At 43.4% G+C, this 24068-nt stretch overlaps 1 protein-coding gene across 1 annotated transcript in view; it reads right to left on the minus strand.

Moving 5' to 3' along the window:
• LOC110531238 (extended synaptotagmin-1) overlaps positions 1-20953 on the minus strand; it is a 39266-nt gene extending 18313 nt beyond the window's left edge. Inside the window, exons 1-12 of the mRNA XM_036988711.1 lie at positions 20326-20953; positions 15599-15640; positions 8884-9018; positions 7912-7985; positions 7697-7769; positions 7263-7352; positions 7062-7117; positions 6480-6600; positions 6126-6302; positions 4864-4946; positions 3376-3424; positions 80-169 (exon numbers count right to left, since the gene is read on the minus strand). Of these exons, the coding sequence (XP_036844606.1) occupies positions 80-169; positions 3376-3424; positions 4864-4946; positions 6126-6302; positions 6480-6600; positions 7062-7117; positions 7263-7352; positions 7697-7769; positions 7912-7985; positions 8884-9018; positions 15599-15640; positions 20326-20667 (1332 nt within the window). The 5' untranslated portion in view covers positions 20668-20953. The remainder of the gene's footprint in view (positions 1-79; positions 170-3375; positions 3425-4863; positions 4947-6125; positions 6303-6479; positions 6601-7061; positions 7118-7262; positions 7353-7696; positions 7770-7911; positions 7986-8883; positions 9019-15598; positions 15641-20325) is intronic.
• Positions 20954-24068: the final 3115 nt, after the last annotated feature.

Raw genomic sequence — 24068 nt, forward strand, 5'->3', positions numbered from 1 at the left:
TGAGTGTTTGAAGGCAGAATGATACAGCTCAATATTTACACAGCATCTTTGTTTACCAACTACTGCGCTGTGGACACACCTCACTGAGTCGGTCAGCAGAGGACAGCAGAGAGAGCCACTCCAGACGGAGGTGAACACTGCCTGATGTCACATCCTTCAGCTTCAACCACTAGGAGAGAAAGGGGGGGGGGGGGGGGGGGGGGGGGGGTGTTAAAGAGAGACAGGTGTGTGTTAGAGAATTGTAGTGAGGCTGAGCAGTGCACCAGACCGTCACAACTGAAAGGATGTTTTAACATTTCAGAAACCACATAAATATGATACAGCCGGTGGAGGCTGCTGAGGGGAAAACGGCCCATAACAATGGCTGGAATGGAGTCAATGGAATGGTATCAAACACATCCAACACACGTGGTTTCCATGTGGAATGGTGATACCATTCCATTGACTCCATTCCAGCCATTGTTATGAGCCGTCCTCCCCTCAGCAGCCTCCACTGGATATAGCCCAACTGACATGGAGTTGATCTTAAACATGCACATTGACTAACCTCTGACTAAACCATTGAGAGTCATAGAGGGGCGTAACGTTATTGTCGTGAAATGGACTAAACCATTGAGTCAGCAAGGAGGGTAATGTTATTGTGGTGAAATGCACTAAACCACTGAGAGTCATAGAGGGATGTAACGTTATTGTGGAGAAACGGTGAGTACAGACTGAGCCAGCAGGAGATCACTGAGCCAGCAGGAGATCACTGAGCCAGCAAGAGATCACGAGGAGGGAGGTACACGGGGTCTGCATGACACTTGCTGTTTGAAGGAATTACCAGATTCAGCCTTCATTCTGACCCAGTCTACAGCCATGTCTCAGGGTAGCCTTCATTCTGACCCAGTCTACAGCCATGTCTCAGGGTAGCCTTCATTCTGACCCAGGCTACAGCCATGTCTCAGGGTAGCCTTCTTTCTGACCCAGGCTACATCCATGTCTCAGGGTAGCCTTCATTCTGACCCAGGCTACAGCCATGTCTCAGGGTAGCCTTCTTTCTGACCCAGGCTACAGCCATGTCTAAGGGTAGCCTTCATTCTGACCCAGGCTACAGCCATGTCTCAGGGTAGCCTTCATTCTGACCCAGTCTACATCCATGTCTCAGGGTAGCCTTCATTCTGACCCAGGCTACAGCCATGTCTCAGGGTAGGCTTCATTCTGACCCAGTCTACAGCCATGTCTCAGGGTAGCCTTCATTCTGACCCAGTCTACAGCCATGTCTCAGGGTAGCCTTCAATCTGACCCAGTCTACAGCCATGTCTCAGGGTAGCCTTCATTCTGACCCAGTCTACAGCCATGTCTCAGGGTAGCCTTCATTCCAGCTCAGTGCCCTTTACACAGCATGGAGCGTTTACTCTCTACACGAGATACAGAAAACAGCTGGTAAATGTTAAAATGCTCATTGACCAAAAGCTGCTTCCAAATATTGGAAGTAGATCACCATTTATTGAATCTATTGGAATGTCAGACTCACTTTAGGTACATAAGGTGAAGAGCATTTGGAAAGTATTCAGAACCCTTGACTTTTTCCACATTTTGTTACATTACAGCTTTATTCAAAAATGTATTTAAAAAAATTCCCCTCATCAATCTACACACAATACCCCATAATGACATCTCAATACCCCCATAATGACATCACAATACCCCATAATGACATCACAATACCCCATAATGACATCACAATACCCCATAATGACATCACAATACCCCATAATGACATCACAATACCCCATAATGACATCACAATACCCCATAATGACATCTCAATACCCCCATAATGACATCACAATACCCCATAATGACATCACAATACCCCATAATGACATCACAATACCCCATAATGACATCACAATACCCCATAATGACAAAAAAACAGGTTGGTAGAAATTTTTGCAAATGGAAAAATAAAAAATGTAAATATCACATTTACATAAGGATTCAGACCCTTTACACAGGACTTTGTTGAAGCACCAGCGATTAAAGTCTTGCGTCATCTTGGGTATGGCGCTATAAGTTTGGCACACCTCTATTTGGGGAGTTTCTCCCATTCTTCTCTGCAGATCGTCTCAAGCTCTGTCAGGTTGGATGGGGAGCGTCGCTGCACAGCTATTTTCAGGTCTCTCCAGGATCTCTCTGTACTTTGCTCCGTTCATCTTTCTCTCGATCCGGACTAGTCTCCCTGTCCCTGCCCCTGAAAAACTTCCCCACAGCATGATGCTGCCACCACCATGCTTCACTGTAGGGATGGTGCCATGTTTCCTCCAGACATGATGATTGGCATTCAGGCCAAAGAGTTCAATCTTAGTTTCATCAGACTAGAGAATATTGTTTCTCATGGTCTGAGATTCCTTTAGGTGCCTTTTGGCAAACTTCAAGCAGGCTCTCATGTGCCTCATGTGCTCTCATGTGCCACTGAAGAGTGGCTTCCGTCTGGCCACTCTACCATAAAGGCCTGATTGATGGAGTGCTGCAGATATGGTTGTCCTTCTGGAAGGTTCTCCCATCTCCACAGAGGAACTCTGAAGCTGTCAGTGACCGTCGGGTTCTAGGTCATCTCCCTGACCAATGCCCTTCTCCCCCGATTACTCAGTTTGGTCGGGCGGCCAGCTCTAGGAAGAGTCTGGTGGTTCCAAACTTCTTCCATTTAATAATGATGAAGGCCACTGTTCTTGGGGACCTTCAATGCTGCAGAAATGTTTTGGTACCCTTCCCCAGATCTGTGCCTCGACACAATCCTGTCTCGGAGCTCTACGGACAATCCTTTCGTCCTCATGACTGGGTTTTTGCTCCGACATACACTGTCAACTGTGGGACCTTATATAGACAGGTGTGTGCCTTTCCAAATCATGTCCAATCAATTTAATTTACCACAGATGGACTCCAATCAAGTTGTAGAAACATCTCAAGGGACGGCTGGTAGCCTAGTGGGGCCAGTAACCGAAAGGTTGCTGAATTGAATCCCCGAGCTGACAAGGTGACGTGGATATCGACGTGGATATCGATTATGGCAGCCCCCGCACCTCTCTGATTCAGAGGGTTAAATGCGGAAGACACATTTCAGTTGAATGCATTCAGTTGTACAACTGACTAGGTCTCCCCTTTCCCAATGGAAACAGGATGCACCTGAGCTCAACTTCGTGTCTCATAGCAAAGGTCTGAATAGTTATGTAAATAAGGTATTTCTGTTTTAATTTTGATGAAATTATAAAATGTCATAAATGTATGATTTAATCAATTTCAGAATAAGGCTGTAATGTAACAAAATGTGGAAAAGGGGTCTGAATACTTGACGAATGCACTGTATGTGTTGAAGGAGCACTTGTAACTCACCTCATCTACAACTCTGGCCTTGTGTACGACATCTAGATCCATTTTGACCCTGAGAGAGAGAGAGAGAGAGAGAGAGACAGAGAGAGACATATATATATATATAGAGAGAGAGAGACAGAGACATAGAAAGAGAGAGAGAGAGAGAGAGAGAGAGAGAGAGAGAGAGAGAGAGAGAGCGAGAGAGAGAGACATAGAAAGAGAGAGAGAGAGAGAGAGAGAGACATATATATATATATATATATATATATATATATAGAGAGAGAGAGAGAGAGAGAGGGAGGGAGGAAGAAGGAACATGTAAACTGTACATTACAACATACAGTGTTAAACAGTAAATTTGTAACAGCGAATGGAATGGCCAACACAGGGAGTGCATCCCAAATGGAGCTTATTCCCTATATAGTGCACTACTTTTGACCAGAGTAGGGCATGAGAATCTGGTCTAAAGTTGTGTACTACATAGGGCAGTGCTTCCCTGTCCTGGGGACTCAAAGGGGTGGACATTAGAGTTGTTGCCCTCGCACCTCATACACCTGATTGAGATCATCAAATGTATGCCTGATGACTTGATTCGTGTAATGAAGTGTGTTAGTACTAGGTCAAAACCAGTGTGCCCTCCTTTGAGTCCACAGGACACTGCCCCATGTACTGCACTAATCTTTACTAGAACCAGTCCAAGGTATTAAACTAAATAAGGAATGGGGTGCCATTACAGACACAGCCAGGGAGAGAGTTGGGCATTACAGACACAGCCAGGGAGAGAGTTGGGCATTACAGACACAGCCAGGGAGAGAGTTGAGCATTACAGACACAGCCAGGGAGAGAGTTGAGCATTACAGACACAGCCAGGGAGAGAGTTGGGCATTACAGACACAGCCAGGGAGAGAGTTGGGCATTACAGACACAGCCAGGGAGAGAGTTGAGCATTACAGACACAGCCAGGGAGAGAGTTGGGCATTACAGACACAGCCAGGGAGAGAGTTGGGCATTACAGACACAGCCAGGGAGAGAGTTGGGCATTACAGACACAGCCAGGGAGAGAGTTGGCCATTATAGACACAGCCAGGGAGTGAGTTGGGCGCTACAGACACAGTCAGGGAGTGAGTTGGGCATTACAGACATAGTCAGGGAGTGAGTTGGGCATTACAGACACAGCCAGGGAGTGAGTTGGGCATTACAGACACAGCCAGGGAGGGAGTTGGGCATTACAGACACAGCCAGGGAGTGAGTTGGGCATTACAGACACAGCCAGGGAGGGAGTTGGGCATTACAGACACAGCCAGGGAGTGAGTTGGGCATTACAGACACAGCCAGGGAGGGAGTTGGGCATTACAGACACAGTCAGGGAGTGAGTTGGGCATTACAGACACAGCCAGGGAGTGAGTTGGGCATTACAGACACAACCAGGGAGGGAGTTGGGCATTACAGACACAGCCAGGGAGGGAGTTGGGCGCTACAGACACAGCCAGGGAGTGAGTTGGGCGCTACCTGCCCAGGAAGTCATCCTGGTTCTGGTCTTTATCAAACACCTCCACCTCCAACTCCTGACCAGGCACTTCATGGACAATCACCTGACACACATATAGAAACAAACACATGTAATCACAATCACAGACATCAGTAACACAGACATCCAAATAGAGTCAATGGCAACAGCCCTAAAGCCCATACTCTAAGACAAACTCTAAGCCTTGTGCAAGACTGTTCTTGTCCCCATGACACAGCAGAGTAGCCAACACTGATGCTTGGTCAATTCAGCACATCTCACTCATCTCTCTACAAACCCACAGTTTCCCCTTTGTCTGCAGAAGCAGAACACGCTGGCTGAGGAACAGCTGGTCGGTCATAATGTGTTGCAGTATACGTCCTGCCGTAACAATATGCTGCACCTGAAAAGGAATCCTATTCCTTAAATAATCCATTTATTTTTGCCAGGGCCCATAGTGCACTAAATAGGAGATAGGGTGCCATTTGGGACACACATATGCTGATCTGCTCCCATCGCTGTAAATATTTATATATAGTTCACTAAAGTGGTATATCTGCAATATGCAGGCCCTCGTTTTGTGGGAATTTGCTGAGAGAAGCAAGTAAAACAAACCAAGCTGTTTAACTCCAAGAGTAAGAACACTGAGACATGCCTTTCTCTCTCTCTAACTCTCACCTCAAACATCTCTCTCTAACTCCCTCTCTCACCTCAAACATCTCTGTCAAACACCTCTCTCCCTCTTTCTCTGTCTGTCGCTCTCATCTCTGTCTCTCTCTCTCTCTCTAACTCTCACCTCAAACATCTCTGTCAAACACCTCTCTCCCTCTTTCTCTGTCTCTGTCGCTCTCATCTGTCTCTCTCTCTCGCTCACCTCGCTCTCTCCGTCTCTCTCTCTAACTCTCACCTCAAACATCTCTCTCTAACTCCCTCTCTCACCTCAAACATCTCTGTCAAACACCTCTCTCCCTCTTTCTCTGTCTGTCGCTCTCATCTCTGTATCTCTCTCTCGCTCACCTCGCTCTCTCCGTCGCTCTCCATCTCTCGCTCACCTCGCTTACTCCGTCTCTCACTCCATCTCACTCCGTCTCTCTCTGTCTCTCTCTGTCTCTCTCCGTCTCTCCCTCTCGCTCACCTCGCTCTCTCCGTCTCTCTCTCTCTCTCTCTCTCTCTCGCTCACCTCGCTCTCTCTCTCTCCATCTCTCGCTCACCTCGCGTACTCCGTCTCTCACTCCGTCTCACTCCGTCTCACTCTGTCTCTCACCTCAAACATCTCTCTCCACTGTGGGTTGAGGTTGCTGTCCACGGTGTGTGATGTGAAGGTCTGTGTGCCCACACGCAGCACAGCGTACGGGTCAGACTTCCCGTCTATTATCCCCTTAATGACCGTGTCCTTGGCTGTCAGCTCCTCAGCTTCCAACAGGTGGATACGCACCACTCCCTGACAGACATACAGAGAGGCATGAGTAATACAGTCTACAGTAGGAACACTTTGCTGTCCACGGTTTCTGGACAATTTGTAGCTAAGCGTTTTTCTCTTATGTTTGGTAAATGCTTCAGTCAGCCAGTGAGTCAGTGACTCTCCAGGACAGGTGATTTAGAATGTGAGTAAGGTTACCCGTGGGAGAGGGGAGCGGAGCTGCGCAACGTGCAGGTCGGCCACCAGGGGGATAGTGAGGCGATTGGGGAGGACCAGGTATGAGGATATGGCATCCATTATCATAGTGTCCGACATGGCACTGTAAATGAATGCAGGGTGTCGTTGGGATGGGACAAAGAGGTGGGAAACAAACACATAGACAAAGACTCCATTCTACTGCTGACAGGAACATGCATTCAACTCATAAACAACGAGGCAACCCCATTGAGTTAGGATGTGGCTGAGGCAGAAGACATTTTCCTGGAAATAATTTTAAGCAAAATGTGATTTCTAAGTTGAATACAACTAAATAGGAACATATTGACAGGAATATTTGATGTATGATGTTAGCAACTAAACACTGCACTGACAATTATTTAATTGTATTATCAGACAACTAGATGCCTAGATGCGTGTCTTATCTACACACGTGAGCAAGGACAACGCCTTGCTAAGTTAGTATTACTTCAGGGTGATGAGCTAACATATACAGAACTAACAGCATAACAGGTACTATATAAGTACTCCTTTGAGAAAGACAATAGGAGCCCTCTTACTCACTTGAGTCCAGGGATATCCAGCATGTTGGTCAGCCCCGTCCAGTTGATGTCCAGCTTCTGTGAGAGAGGAGAAATGTCAACGACAATGAAAAGGCAGCATCAAGTTAATTAACTAATTCATGGAATAGATGGATGGATGGATGGATGGATGGATGGATGACTAACAAACAAAGGAATGAAGTGGCTGGTAGCAGAGACTCACAGGTCTGCGGATGAAGAACATGGTGATGGCTCCCACCAGAGGCACATCCCCAATCAGGGGCTCCAGGATCACCCTTAACTTCCCATGTAGCTACAGAGAGAGAGAAGGGAGGGAGAAAGAGGGGAGGAGATAGAGTTAATGAGAGAGATAATAAGAGAGAGGGGGAGAAGGAGAGGGGAAAGAGAGAGAGAGAAGAGAGGGGGGAGAAGAAGGGGGAAAGAGAGAGAGATAATGAAAGAGAGGGAGAAGGAGGGGGGAAGAGAGAGATAATAAAAGAAAGGGGGAGAAGGAGGGGGGAAGAGAGAGAAATAATAAGAGAGAGGGGGAGAAGGAGAAATAAAAGCAAGCATATAATGTTAGCTTTGGAGAAGAATTTGGGGCCATTTTTCTCATACACTCCCACTCCCCAGCCACACTGTTATTTATATCTTTACCTGTATTCCCTTCACTCCTGCTTTGCAAAAGTACTTTTTGATTTCCACATTGATCTCCACATCACCTGCATAGCTGCACAGAAGAGAGAGGGGAGGAAGAGGAAACAGGAAGCTGATTTAACTGTCATACTGCTACTATAGATGTTGGATGTGCTCTGCATCACAGAGGCATTGAAGACAGGCGTGCAGTATGGGGTGCTGCGGCGGCTGTGTACCTAATGTATAGGTCCAGTAAGACCTGCCGCTTATCGTGCTCCGTGTGAGCCTTCACTCCCACCACCTTCATGGCCTAAGACAAAAAAACATATTATGGTATTATTATGTGTATAGAAAGCATATAGAATAACACAGATCATGTTCACGGCAAACTGTTCTGCATAAGGTCACCTCGCCTACAGGCTATTAGGGAGGGGTCTGCTGTTAATAACAAGTCATTCATCTGTGTGCAATTGTTCTGTATGGTTATTAGTGTTAGAATGAACCTGTCCATCTTCATGAGTATAACGACAGGGCATACCAGAGCCACATATTTATTTACATTTCTATAAATGGCTACTACAAATTTCTATAAATGGCTTTCTATAAATGGCTGCTACTACTATACAGTAATGACATGATGTTATACAGGCTAGGGCTCTAGTTAGTACCCTGGGTCCTACTATACAGTAATGACAAGATGTTATACAGGCTAGGGCTCTAGTTAGTACCCTGGGTCCTACTATACAGTAATGACATGATGTTATACAGGCTAGGGCTCTAGTTAGTACCCTGGGTCCTTCTATACAGTAATGACATGATGTTATACAGGCTAGGGCTCTAGTTAGTACCCTGGGTCCTACTATACAGTAATGACATGATGTTATACAGGCCATGGCTCTAGTTAGTACTCTGGGTCCTACTATACAATAATGACATGATGGTATACAGGCCAGGGCTCTAGTTAGTACCCTGGGTCCTACTATACAGTAATGGCATGATGTTATACAGGCCAGGGCTCTAGTTAGTACCCTGGGTCCTACTATACAGTAATGACATGATGTTATACAGGCCAGGGCTCTAGTTAGTACCCTGGGTCCTACTATACAGTAATGACATGATGTTATACAGGCCAGGGCTCTTGTTAGTACCCTGGGTCCTACTATACAGTAATGACATGATGTTATACAGGCCAGGGCTCTAGTTAGTACCTTCTCCCCAAGGTTGACTGTGGTGAAGCTGAGGCTCTGCAGGTGGGTGTTGGATGCACGTATGGCTGGAGTAATGGTCTCGACCAGCAACTTCTCCAGATACTGACCCACGAATGGCCACGCCTGCTGCAGGATCTGCAGGACACAGAGGGGGAGCGAGAGACCGAGAGACCGAGAGAGAGACACAGAGAGGCACAGAGAGATAGAGAGAATTAGTTATGATTTTCACTGTGTATTTACAACCTACTAAATATACATCAGATCATGTCATCATCTGGTCATGATTCAAGGACATTTTTCAAGGACTGCAGCGCTTGTAGACAAAACACTGTGCTGGGCGATGTCCTTGAATATGCAATGTAAAATGTATCTAACATAAGTGATCTGAAATAGGCTGCTTGGCAAATGTCATTAGGTCATATGCTAAGGCAAAATTATTTCATATTTATGGTGTATAATCACATTTGAAGATGTGGTCCTACTGAAAGAATTGGGCTACTCAAGACACATGTAATAGGTTCTATAAAACAGCACATGCCTGTGTAATAACTGACTACTGTATTGCACAAACAAAACCCTCAAACACTTATAACTGACTACATCTGCTAACGCAGCAAGAGGACCTGACGGTGGAACATGTGGCAACCTTAGAGCAGGATCTCTCCTCCCCTGATCACATAGCCACCTACACTACAGGAAACCACAAACACATATCTGGTCGAGATACTCTTCTCATGACAGAAACACAAGCCTGAAAGGCCAGCTCTGACAAGAGAGAAACAAAGGACAGACTGTCACTACTAGCTAGTTACAGCAATTAATAATTCAGTAGATTTTATAAACTATTAACATGTCTATTTTTTTTTATTTTACAGCATTTTTTCACGCCTGCCTAAAACTTCTGCACAGTACTGTATATGCACATAGATAGTGCGTTCTTGGTTTTTCAATTACTTTTAAATGACTACATTTATCAGCTGTAGGCTAAATTTGATGGATAATGTGTGTATGTCAGCGCTGTTTGTCATATTCTTCAATCACACTGCCATGCAGTTGTTTACACATCGAATAAAGTGCAAGGTCCGTCCAATCAAAGCTTGTCATCACTTTAAAAGGTGCTATTTTCTGAATCAGTCTGTGAGGTTTAAGGCTGATAGTACTTCTCATCTCTCTGCCCAGCCATTCCCATAACCCCTGACCTTCCCCTCGACCCTGTCTGCTTGTCTGGGGCTGGTCATGGTTGCGTACCAAATGGCACCCTACTCCCTATACAGGGCACTACTTTTGACCAGAGCCCTATAAGCCCTGGTCAAAAGTAGTGCACTAAATAAGAAATGGGGTGCCATTTGGGGAAACAGGCACGAGGATTGTGATATGATATTACGTGCTAGCTCACTAATCCCGGATGGAATCCAGGAAATTCTGTGCACTGCCAAGAGATACTCCATATGCAGACTGTCTGTCAATGAAAGACTACGCACTGAAAAACTGTTGACAAATCATTATTGAATAACATTTGGGCTGTGTCATCTTAATGAAGTTAGATGGGGAAACAGACCAGGGTCTGTTGTTGTTGCAGCCAGCCAGACAGAACCAGCCAGACAGACAGAGCCAGCCAGCCTGAGTATTGAGGCTGGATAGCCTACGCATGCAGTCAGAGCACGTGATGGGTGGCAGGCAGGCAGAGAGCCTTGAGGAGAAGCAGCCGGGTTGGTTCTTGTGAATGATGAGCCCTTTAGATCCCTCCTCCTACAATCTGTGCTTTGATTAACTGCCTTGTTCAGGGGCAGAACGACAGATTTTCACCTTGTCAGCTCGGGGGATCCAATCTTGCAACCTTACATTTCACTTACAGGAATGCAGTAAGCCAAGGTAAGTTGCTAGCTAGCATTAAACTTATCTTGTAAAAAACAATCAATCATAATCACTAGTTAACTACACATGGTTGATGATATCACTAGATATTATCTAGCGTGTCCTGTGTTGCATATAATCTGACTGGGCATACAAGTATCTAAGTATCTGACTGAGCGGTGGTAGGCAGAAGCAGACGCGTAAACATTCATTCAAACAGCACTTTGGTGCGTTTTGCCAGCAGCTCTTCGTTGTGCATCAAGCATTGCGCTGTTTATGACTTCAAGCCTATCAACTCCCGAGATGAGGCTTGTGTAACCGAAGTGAAATGGCTAGCTAGTTAGCGCGCGCTAATTGTCGTTGTGTTGCTGGTTCAAGCCCAGGGAGGAGCGAGGAGAGGGACGGAAGCTATACTGTTACACTGGCAAAACTAAAGTGCCTATAAGAACATCCAATAGTCAAAGGTTAATGAAATACAAATGGTATAGAGGGAAATAGTCCTATAATAACTACAACCTAAAACTTCTTACCTGGGAATATTGAAGACTCATGTTTAAAAGAACCACCAGCTTTCATATGTTCTCATGTTCTGAGCAAGGAACTTAAACGTTAGCTTTCTTACATTTCTTACATCTTACACTTCTTACATTTTTTCTCTCCATGTCCCTGGATTTCGACTGCTCTCTGGACATTCATGCCCGGATCTCACAGCTAGCTAGCTGCTATCCGTGTGACAATCGGCTTTCGTCGATTATGGAGCAAGCATCGGTTGTTCCGGTGCAAGCCAGCTCCGTCAATCACTCCTGAGTTCCATCGTTCACTCCTGGGCTGCGGTCACCTATCCAGACCCGTTTTGCTGCCTACGCGGAGCCCCACCGGGCCTTCACAACTGGACTGCCAACGTTATCTACCTGAAGGAGATCCGGCTGGCTCCTCCGTCGCGACGTTACCTGAACGCCCATCTGCGGCCCGCTAACCGTTAGCTGTCTTACCGGCTGCTATCTGAATAGACAATCGGACAATTTATTTATTTTTATTATTATTATGTTTTCTTCTCGGGCCTCTATAACTATATCTATTGTTCTTATTTTTGTTGTTGTTGTGTGATTTGGATTAATCCCCTCTACCACGCGGAACCCCACTAATCTACTGACCGAACGCAAGAGGTGGCTAACAACAGACTCCATCCTATGCTAGCTTGCTACCGATGGCCTGGCTAGCTGTCTAAATCGCCGTGACCCTCAACCAACCTCTCCACTCACTGGACCCTTTAGATCACTCGACTAAGCATGCCTCTCCTTAATGTCAATATGTCTTGTCCATTGCTGTTCTGGTTAGTGTTTATTGGCTTATTTCACTGTAGAGCCTCTAGTCCTGCTCACTATACCTTATCCAACCTATTAGTTCCACCACCCACACATGCAATGACATCTCCTGGTTTCAATGATGTTTCTAGAGACAATATCTCTCTCTTCATCACTCAATACCTAGGTTTACCTCCACTGTATTCACATCCTACCTTACCTTTGTCTGTACATTATACCTTGATGCTATTTTATCGCCCCCAGAAACCTCCTTTTACTCTCTGTTCCAGACGTTCTAGACGACCAATTCTTATTGCTTTTAGCCGCACCCTTATTCTACTCCTCCTATGTTCCTCTGGCGATGTAGAGGTGAATCCAGGCCCTGCAGTGCCTAGCTCCACTCCTATTCCCCAGGCGCACTCTTTTGACGACTTCTGTAACCGTAATAGCCTTGGTTTCATGCATGTTAACATTAGAAGCCTCCTCCCTAAGTTTGTTCTATTCACTGCTTTAGCACACTCTGCCAACCCGGATGTTCTAGCTGTGTCTGAATCCTGGCTTAGGAAGACCACCAAAAATTCAGACATTTTAATTCCAAACTACAACATTTTCAGACAAGATAGAACTGCCAAAGGGGGCGGTGTTGCAATCTACTGCAAAGATAGCCTGCAGAGTTCTGTCCTACTATCCAGGTCTGTACCCAAACAATTTGAACTTCTACTTTTAAAAATCCACCTCTCTAAAAACAAGTCTCTCACCGTTGCCGCCTGCTATAGACCCCCAGCTGTGCTCTGGACACCATATGTGAACTGATTGCCCCCCATCTATCTTCAGAGCTCGTGCTGCTAGGCGACCTAAACTGGAACATGCTTAACACCCCAGCCATCCTACAATCTAAACTTGATGCCCTCAATCTCACACAAATTATCAATGAACCTACCGGGTACCTCCCCAAAGCCTTAAACACGGGCACCCTCATAGATATCATCCTAACCAACTTCCCTTCTAAATACACCTCTGCTGTCTTCAACCAAGATCTCAGCGATCACTGCCTCATTGCCTGCATCCGTAATGGGTCAGCGGTCAAACGACCTCCTCTCATCACTGTAAAACGCTCCCTGAAACACTTCAGCGAGCAGGCCTTTCTAATCGACCTGGCCGGGGTATCCTGGAAGGATATTGACCTCATCCCGTCAGTAGAGGATGCCTGGATATTTTTTTTAAATGCCTCCCTAACCATCTTAAATAAACATGCCCCATTCAAGAAATTTAGAACCAGGAACAGATATAGCCCTTGGTTCTCCCCAGACCTGACTGCCCTTAACCAACACAAAAACATCCTATGGCGTTCTGCATTAGCATCGAACAGCCCCCGTGACATGCAGCTGTTCAGGGAAGCTAGAAACCATTATACACAGGCAGTTAGAAAAGCCAAGGCTAGCTTTTTCAAGCATAAATTTGGTTCTTGCAACACTAACTCAAAAAAGTTCTGGGACACTGTAAAGTCCATGGAGAATAAGAACACCTCCTCCCAGCTGCCCACTGCACTGAAGATAGGAAACACTGTCACCACTGATAAATCCACCATAATTGAGAATTTCAATAAGCATTTTTCTACGGCTGGCCATGCTTTCCACCTGGCTACTCCTACCCCTGTCAACAGCACTGCACCCCCAACAGCAACTCGCCCAAGCCTTCCCCATTTCTCCTTCTCCCAAATCCATTCAGCTGATGTTCTGAAAGAGCTGCAAAATCTGGACCCCTACAAATCAACCGGGCTAGACAATCTGGACCCTTTCTTTCTAAAATTATCTGCCAAAATTGTTGCCACCCCTATTACTAGCCTGTTCAACCTCTCTTTCGTGTCGTCTGAGATTCCCAAAGATTGGAAAGCAGCTGCGGTCATCCCCCTCTTCAAAGGGGGGGACACTCTTGACCCAAACTGCTACAGACCTATATCTATCCTACCATGCCTTTCTAAGGTCTTCGAAAGCCAAGTCAACAAACAGATTACCGACCATTTCGAATCTCACCATACCTTCTCTGCTATGCAATCTGGTTTCAGAGCTGGTCATGGGTGCACCTCAGCCACGCTCAAGGTCCTAAACGATATCTTAACCGCCATCGATAAGAAACATTACTGTGCAGCCGTAATTATTGATCCGGCCAAGGCTTTCGACTCTGTCAATCACCACATCCTCATCGGCAGACTCAACAGCCTTGGTTTCTCAAATGATTGCCTTGCCTGGTTCACCAACTACTTCTCTGATAGAGTTCAGTGTGTCAAATCGGAGGGTCTGTTGTCCGGACCTCTGGCAGTCTCTATGGGGGTGCCACAGGGTTCAATTATTGGACCGACTCTCTTCTCTGTATACATCAATGAGGTCGCTCTTGCTGCTGGTGAGTCTCTGATCCACCTCCACGCAGACGACACCATTCTGTATACTTCCGGCCCTTCTTTGGACACTGTGTTAACAACCCTCCAGGCAAGCTTCAATGCCATACAACTCTCCTTCCGTGGCCTCCAATTGCTCTTAAATACAAGTAAAACTAAATGCTCTTCAACCGATCGCTACCTGCACCTACCCGCCTGTCCAACATCACTACTCTGGACGGCTCTGACTTAGAATACGTGGACAACTACAAATACTTAGGTGTCTGGTTAGACTGTAAACTCTCCTTCCAGACCCATATCAAACATCTCCAATCCAAAGTTAAATCTAGAATTGGCTTCCTATTTCGCAACAAAGCATCCTTCACTCATGCTGCCAAACATACCCTTGTAAAACTGACCATCCTACCAATCCTCGACTTTCTTCTCCAACACTTTGTTTTTGCATTATTTAAAACCAAATTGAACACGTTTCATTATTTATTTGAGGCTAAATTGATTTTATTGATGTATTATTTTAAGTTAAAATAAGTGTTCATTCAGTATTGTTGTAATTGTCATTATTTCATTATTATTTTTTAAATCGGCCGATTAATCGGTATTGACTTTTTTGGCCCTCCAATAATCGGTATCGGTGTTGAAAAATCAGAATTGGTCGACCTCTAGTGTGTGATGTGATCTGGTGGAAGCCTTACCCTCCCCCGACTCTTAATTATAACAGAGGATGATGGGTACTGATGGAGGAGGTGGAGCGCTCACAGAGGCAGGATGCACACACACACACACACAGCAACCCAGGGCAACGATGGACAAACAAACACAACTACCACATTCAGGCAGCACAAAGCTTCTCCATCGGCACACCAGCTCAGTGTGTGTGTTTGCGTGTATATATATACGTATATATATATATACGTATATATGTATATATATATATATATATATATATATATATATATATATATATATATATACGTATATATGTATATATATATATATATATATATATATATATATATATATATATATATATATATATATATATATACGTATATATATATATATATATATATATACGTATATATATACACGCAAACACACATATATATATATATATATATATATATATATATATATATGTTTGTGTGTGTACTACATTACATACCTGATTCATCCACTCAACCTTCTCCACGTCAGGGAAGTTGACCTGTAGAGAAAGTGGGAAAAGTATTGGTTAGATTTGAACTTGTAACCGCCTTAAAGAAAATACATAGCAAAAGAGTATAACCTGGGTAGGAATGTAGGGAGGTCGTGAAATGGCAAAGGATCGACTCGAGACAGGGCCGTTCCACCTCAAAAAGAACCCGAAAGAGGTTTGACACCCACAATCTCATCTAAATCCTTTAGATTTCAGAAATAGATAATATTAGCATTCTGAAATGTAATTTAATCTTTCAGAAGTCAACCTAATTGTTTGCACCCAAATTGCCCATTTTAATTTATAGGATTCATATAATATTTAATAAATACAGTACCTAACATCCGATTTGGACCAAACTTTTTTGGGTGCAATCAATTATCTTACTTTCTCCGAGATCAAATTATATTTAAACAAAATAATGCTTCTGAATGCTTATCTTATCTGTATCTAACTATAGAAATGATTTCTGAGATGGTGGGTGTCATGGCTTGCTGAAATGACATGGAATGACCCAACAGTAAAATTAAGATGTGTGTTTCTGGCCATTTTCCATGTTCCAAAACATAATGATGACACACCACAGCAGGCCCTCAATCTTTCCTCCAAACCCAAACCACAGTCATAAGACCTGCAGATCATAATCATGTGTGTGTGTGCGTGTGTGTGTGCCTGCAAAATAACCTGTGATTTGCTGTTGACAAAACTACAGAGATTGTGGTGACAATGTGAGTGTCCTGTGGGTGTTGAAGAATGTTGAAATTGTCCCATGATTAAGAAAGCAATTATCATATTTTCTCTCTTTCCTGATATGGTCCTCCTTGTTCCCCCTCTCCCTCTGATTGATGTCTATGAGTCACCAAGCTTCTGCCATCTAAAAGGTCAACAGTAGCACAACCATAGAACTAGGAATTAGAAAACAAATTTAATAGGATCTCTATGAGTACCACCCTCAATTTCTAAGGAACCTCCGAACTGAAACAGGAAATGGGGAGCGCACACACATAGAAATGCCGAAAATGACGGTGGCACGACAAAACCTCAGAGTGGAAACACTCTCTCTTGGTCCAAATAATTAAAGGAAAGGTTCAACCATTTTTGAATGTTACATTGTTTTTGTACATCTCTGAGTGATGTTCTATCGATTCCCTGGGTCATTTCATGTTCTCATGTGTATCTGAGTTATTGGTGTTCAAGCAGGCAGAAATCTGGCCGGTATGACGTAGCACCGTGATAATGTCTCTCTCACTACACTGGAAGTTTACACTGGAAGTTGATAGGCATATGACTTTTGGATCTTGAAAACGTCTATCATACATGTCAGATATCAATACTGGCCGATGTCATAACACGGGAGGATGTCTTCTCTTCAATGAACCATTGATCATATTTTTGAAATATTCCTACCTTGAGAAATGTTTAATTTAACGGAGGGTATTGCACATTTTTCCTATTTGTCCGCCTCTTTAGTCCAGGGTGCATTGCATGGTGCCGTTGTCAGAGATATTATAGAAATAAGATAGGAATTCAATGAATCAGGGAACATATAACGCCCCACCCAGAAGACTGTCGACCAATCACGTTCACGTTGTCATGCTGTTGTCATACGGTTGCTAAGCTAATAGTGACTCAGTCAGCATACATGCTTATTTTCCTCGAAGTACATCATGTCACGATTACAAAGCTATACAATACTACAGATAGCAGATACTACAGACACAGATAGCAAGTAAATTATCGCACATCTCAGAAAAGATTTGTAATATTGTATTTCTTGTTGACGAAATTGGTGCTAATGTTGGGTTTTTGAGCTATCCCCCAAAAGACTCCCATTCACTCTTTGAAGGAGAGCGCTCCTTGCCCCAGGATCGCCCATAATGCACTGCACGCACCATTGACGTAGCATGGGCAACGTTTCCCCATCTCCTCAAAAGTATATCTGCCGTTGCGAATGTTAGACTCCACTGTGAGGCACTTTGATCTGCAGGTTGAACATGGTGAGATTGTAGACTCCTAAATTGATAGTGCAGTCTTTTTTAGGGGATTTTACAGCTAATTCGCTGAGATTATTGTGTGTAGCTTTTTCTAGCTAGCTATCTACAGTTGAAGTCGGAAGTTTACATGCACTTAGGTTGGAGTCATTAAAACTTGTTTTTCAACCACTCCACAAATTTCTTGTTAACAAACTATAGTTTTGGCAAGTCGGTTAGGACATCTACTTTGTGCATGACACAATAAATGTTTTCAACAACTGTTTAGAGACAGATTATTTCACTGTATCACAATTCCAGTGGGTCAGAAGTTGACATACACTAAGTTGACTGTGCCTTTAAACAGCTTGGAAAATTCCAGAAAATGATGTCATGGCTTTAGAAGCTTCTGATAGGCTAATTGACATAATTTGAGTCAATTGGAGGTGTACCGGTGAATGTATTTCAAGGCTTACCTTCAAACTCAGTGCCTCTGTTTGACATCATGGGAAAATCAAAAGAAATCCGCCAAAATTGTAGAACTCCACAAGTCTGATTTATCCTCAATTTCAATTTCCAAATAACTGAAGGTACCACGTTCATCTGTACAAACAATAGTACGCAAGTATAAACACCATGGTACCACGCAGCCGTCATACTGCTCAGGAAGGAGACGCCTTCTGTCTCCTAGAAATTAACGTATTTTGGTGCGAAAAGTGCAAATCAATCCCAGAACAACAGCAAAGGACCCTGTGAAGATGCTGGAGGGAACAGGTACAAAAGTATCTATATGCACAGTAAAATTTGTCCTATATCGACATAACCTGAAAGGCCGCTTAGCAAGGAAGAAGCCACTGCTCCAAAACCGCCACAACTGCCATGGGGACAAAGATCATACTTTTTGGAGAAATGTCCTCTGGTCTGATGAAACAAAAACAGAACTGTTTGGCCATAATGACCATCGTTATGTTTGGAGGAAAAAGGGGGAGGCTTGCAAGCCGAAGAACACCATCCCAACCGTGAAGCATGGGGTGGCAGCATCATGTTGCGGGGGTGGCAGCATTATGTTGCGGGGGTGCTTTGCTACAGGAGGGACTGGTGCACTTCACAAAATAGATGGTATCATGAGGGAGGAAAATTATGTGGATATATTGAAGCAACGTCTCAAGACATCAGTCAGGAAGTTAAAGCTTGGTCGCAAAGGTGAAATAAAATTTCAAAAATGGGTCTTCCAAATGGACAATGACCCCTAGCATACTTCCAAAGTTGTGGTAAAATGGCTTAAGGACAACAAAGGAAAGGTATTGGAGTGGCCATCACAAAGCCCTGACCTTAATCCCATAGAAAATGTGTTGAAAATGTGTGGGCAGAACTGAAAAAGCGTGTGCGAGCAAGGAGGCCTACAAAACTGACTCGGTTACACCAGCTCTGTCAGGAGGAATGGGACAAAATTAATCCAACTTATTATGGGAAGCTTGTGGAAGGCTACGCGAAACATTTGACCCAAGTTATACAATTTAAAGGCAATGCTATCAAAGTGAGTGTATGTAAACTTCTGACCCACTGGGAATGTGATGAAAGAAATAAAAGCTGAAATAAATCATTCTCTCTACTATTATTCTGACATTTCACATTCTTAAAATAAAGTGGGGATCCTAACTGACCTAAAACAGGGAATTTTTACTGGGATTATATGTCAGGAATTGTAAAAAAATTGAGTTTAAATGTACAGTATTTGGCTAAGGTCTATGTAAACTTCTGACTTCAACTGTAGCTAGCTAGCCATCCAGCCCATAGAGAGAGCATTGCATTGTGGATTTTATAGTCGACTTGAGCTGTAACAGATTTCCACAACAATTTTCCATGTTGCTACCAACCTTATTATAACGCCAAAATGAAAAATGTGTTCACAACAAAGTGTTCTCAATTATTACTATTATTTTACACAGTATATTAAAGGAATGATTGGTTTTGGGTGGATTTTTCAAGGAACTTGGTCACTGTTAAGTTAACTGTGTGCTAATTTTAAATACAGTAACAACTCTGTGGTATTATATTTTAGCAGATGCACTTATCCAGAGAGACTTAAAATAGTGAGGGAAAGTTTTGACTCATTCTCCTCAGGCTCTGCATATTAAGAATGTCCAAATATAGCTAGGGCTGGATGGACTAGACTAAAGAATGTAGAAGAGGGGGGGGGGGGGGGTAGGAAATATACAGTGCATTCGGGAAAGTATTCAGACCCCTTGACTTGTTCCGCATTTTATTACATTACAGCCTTATACTGTATTAACAAAAGGTTGGTCAGTCATAGACTGGGATGTCGGTACACTGTGCAAATTATGAAATGGTATGAAAGAGAGAGAGATCGTGAACAAATAGGACATTGTGCTCATCCCCTTGCCATTATATCTGTCCTTATTGTCAACTGAGTTGTGTCACTGTGTTACTTTGGTCACTACAGACACATTTTTTGCTTCATTCATTTACATATTTATTTTGACAACATAAACAAACCTTTTTGGATGTGATGTAATGACATTGATGGATTTTAAGACTGACTTTTGTTCAAATAATGTATTTATTATTCCGCTGTATTTTATTTATTTGAAAAAATAATTTAAATATTATAGACGGTGGTTTTAATTACCAGCTCACAGACTAGTAGGCTGAAGAGTCCATAGAGAAAATATGAATACAATAATGATGTTTATTGTTACTTACCCATGGGGGTAATTCCTGTTTACTCATAAAAGCCCTCGCAGTGGTGTATGCTCTCTCATTCTCCAATACGAACATAGCTGACCGCAGACGCATTACTTTCTCGTTTCTGCTGTGTTTCCATCCGATGTAGACCATGAGACCGAATAGAACCAAGCTGATACTGAACCCGAAGTATCCGGCCAGATAAACTGGTAAAAGTGTAGCCAGGAACTTTCCAAAGGACCACAATACGGTTACAGCATGTTGCCCTGGAGGTTTGGGTGGCTGCATTTCTTCTGGCAATGCCGAGTCCGCAGCCCCCGAGCCTGTGCCCATACTCGGACTTCTATCCACAGATGGCATCGCAAAATCCTTATCCGTGGAGGCGCTACCTCTGCAGTTCCGCGTTCAGTGTCTTCTTGTTGTTTAATTAAATAACATTACACAAATAAATAAAACGACAACGGAATAAAGTTTAACTTGCGAACCATTGACAATGCCTTACACTATTGACACGAAATGATAATAAACAGTTTTGCTAGAAATGTTCAGCTAAAAATACATATTGAATAGGTAAACAGCGCCAGGAATAATAAACCGCTCTTCACGCGCGCACTGACAAACACTAGCGGGCAAGAAGCAAGTGGATTCCAATTTTTTGTCAGACTTGTAAGGGCGTGTTAACTAAGTGAAAGCCCTCCTTAAATCCATCAGATTTTTTTACCCTAAAATGTACTTGTTGCGAGAACATTTGACCGTACCATCCAGTCTAATATTTAGCAACCTCCACTGCAAGTACAAACTCATCATTCAGGGCAGGTGGGGCAGAAAAACTGCTTGCCTGTTTTGCATGTTATTTTGGCATTAATACTTGTCACATATCAGTTAGCAAACAATATATATATCATTGAGTTAATAAAGACGCACCCAAACATGGTCTATTTTTTGGTTTTCTTGAGTAAGGCAGCTCCAAAATGCAAGTGTTTCAACCTAGCTCAGTGCTTTCTGTGGTTGTGGGGCAAGCCAGCAGAAAATATGGAGTGTTGCGGCGTGATTGGCTCAGTGTTCTGTCACTCATGAGGACACTATTCACCTCCAAGTCTAAGGGTAGAGATCAAAATGTCAAGCCCCTTGGGTGCTGCCATAGAGTTACATTAGAAGTGCCCATCCAAGAAGGCTCAAGGTCATTGGCCACATATAAAATTACGTAAAATCCCTTTGTATCTACAGTAGCTTTGATTGGACTGATAATGTCAACTCCATACTTTCAAAATCTTAGCTACTTTCATCATCATGAATCAAGTTGACAATCTACTGGCAAATCCTTTTTAATCCTTGTCAGGTGAAGAGAAATAATGAAGAGAAATTAATAATAAAACGTATTGGTGTCATCGGCCATTGGCCATGAACATTACACAAGTTGGAAATCGCTAATTCAACAATGAGTGGTTTGGAAGGAATCAGTGGCTAACTGCAAGCATTGCAAAGCAATCGTTAGCCTGCTATTCAGTGGAGTGGCTGTGCAGTCCCAAGTCTAAGATGAAGGGTCTCTATTCCTAGTTTAAAATTATATACATTCAACATTGGCCATGCTGTCAATGAAGCATGATTTGTTCCGCGCTCAAAATAACTGTTAACTCAGAGCTGCAAATCTGACTTTAGTGAGTTCAAAACAACCGGGAACTCAGGAAAAACGAGCTAAGACTGGGAAAATAAATTTTGAACAACTAGGAATTGTACATCGAGAACTTGGGCCTCTTTCTAGAGCTACGACCTGAAGATCACTGATGTCATCACGATTTTTTTTAAATGTAGTCCTCAGTTATCTTGAAAGCACCATAAATCCAGAGAATGACAGACTTTGATGACAAAATTTGCCCACAAAGGACTGCCACTCCACCTTCCCTTTCAAGTGAGCACAGCACAACAAGGTGAGTCCAAAAAGGTATTGTATGCTGCTGCATAAAGGATGTAACATGCCAGGGAGATATGTATACTGTAGCTAAGAAAGTAATACTAAGTGTATGTTGTATAGTAAGCTGTTAGTAGCCCATGTGCCCTAATAATTTGATATATTTTCACCTCTTAATTTCACCTACTGTTCTGACTTGGTGGTAGATATATAGCCTGTTTTTGAGAAATGTAATTATTGAATATTCTAAGAGCTTTCATTGTCTGCATATATGCCCCCTTTATTTATCCTACGGTTCCGACTGGGTGTACAGGGAGAACACTGTAAAAACGGCTAATGTTCTGAATTCTGTCAAATGTACATTTCAAAAGTGCTGAACCAATACTTATATTGACTACGTCCGTCCTAGCTCGCTCATTAATGTCTTAATCGAAATTACGGATTGCCTCTTATCCACTTGTCATCCCCTTATGCCATAGTTAGTACATCTCAATTGTCAGTAGAAACCAAATTTGTTTAATAATCAAGTCAGCCATATCAGCTATGTGTTTTTAAAAGGCAGTAAATGAGGCTGAACAAACCGTTTCGCTGCCAGACAAGGCTCTGCTGAAAGCCAGGTGTAGCAGAGGTAAGGTGGGGTGGCAGGTAGCCTAGTGGTTAGAGCTTTGGGCGAGTAACTGAGAGGTTGTTAAATCAAATCTCTGACCTGACAAGGTTCAAATCTGTCATCTGCCCCTGAACAAGGCAGTTAACCAACCCACCGTTCCTAGGCCGTCATTGTAAAGAAGGATTTGTTCTTAACTTCCTTGCCTGGTTAAAGTTAAAAAGGTTTTGGGACAGCTTTGCGTGGGCACTGTTTGTCACCGTTATAGCGCAATGAATGCATTGTTTAGTGTTCTGCTGTGTAGTGGCTTTGCTGGCGTGCATCCCCCCCAAAAAATGTTTGTCCCACCAAGATTTACATGCTAAAATTGCTACTGTAGGCCTATGAATTGATGTGATAGTAGGGTAGACTACCTATTTGATACAGCAACAGCTATACGACCGTTACCTCTGTTAACGCCTGGTATAATGCAGGGCTTGGAGAAGCCTACTTACTGGCTGTTGACTGTTCTGTATTTTTCATCATTACATTTTTAATTTAGAAACGGATTATTAATAGTCTAACATGCATTTGTCCTGGAAATGTAAACCTAAAATTAAGTTAGTAACATAATTTTAGGATTATTAATTGTCTGCACTTGTAATGAAAAACGTAACCCTAAAATTAAATTGTTCTGAGAATATTTGACCGCACCAATCAGTATAACGCCTCAATCACACCGATAGTAGTCTTGCACAAAATGGTACGCAGCATCATCTGGATTTGTGCAACAAAGGTTCAACATTCACCATTTCTGTTAAGCCGTCTATGCATACATTTTTGCATACGATTTATCGAACGTATGCACCACACAGAACGCACAGCAACTGCCTCTGCAATGCAATGCTGCAAAAGGCAAATGCTCTGCTGCAGCTTTCATACAGAAGGGAACATTTTGACATTTGACGTATGGTTGATGAGAAACTCCATATTGCAAATGTACGGTCCCTTACTAGACGTCCGCGAACGTTTGTAAAATTTGCGGACGGCGGTGGGCCGTGCACGGGGGCCAGATCTTCCGGGAAGTCATCGAACGAAGTCTCTCGGACATTCGTTTTCCGTTTTATAAAATGTTCAAATTTTGGTCATTTTTCCACTGTCCCGGTAAATCCCAACAGAGGGCGAATGGAATCATATTGCAAATGTACAAAACATTACCAATCACGACATAGTATTTTCTCCTAAACGGAAAAGACTTCGAAGACGAAA

Source organism: Oncorhynchus mykiss, chromosome 9 (genome assembly GCF_013265735.2).
Source record: "Oncorhynchus mykiss isolate Arlee chromosome 9, USDA_OmykA_1.1, whole genome shotgun sequence".
NCBI lineage: Eukaryota > Metazoa > Chordata > Actinopteri > Salmoniformes > Salmonidae > Oncorhynchus > Oncorhynchus mykiss.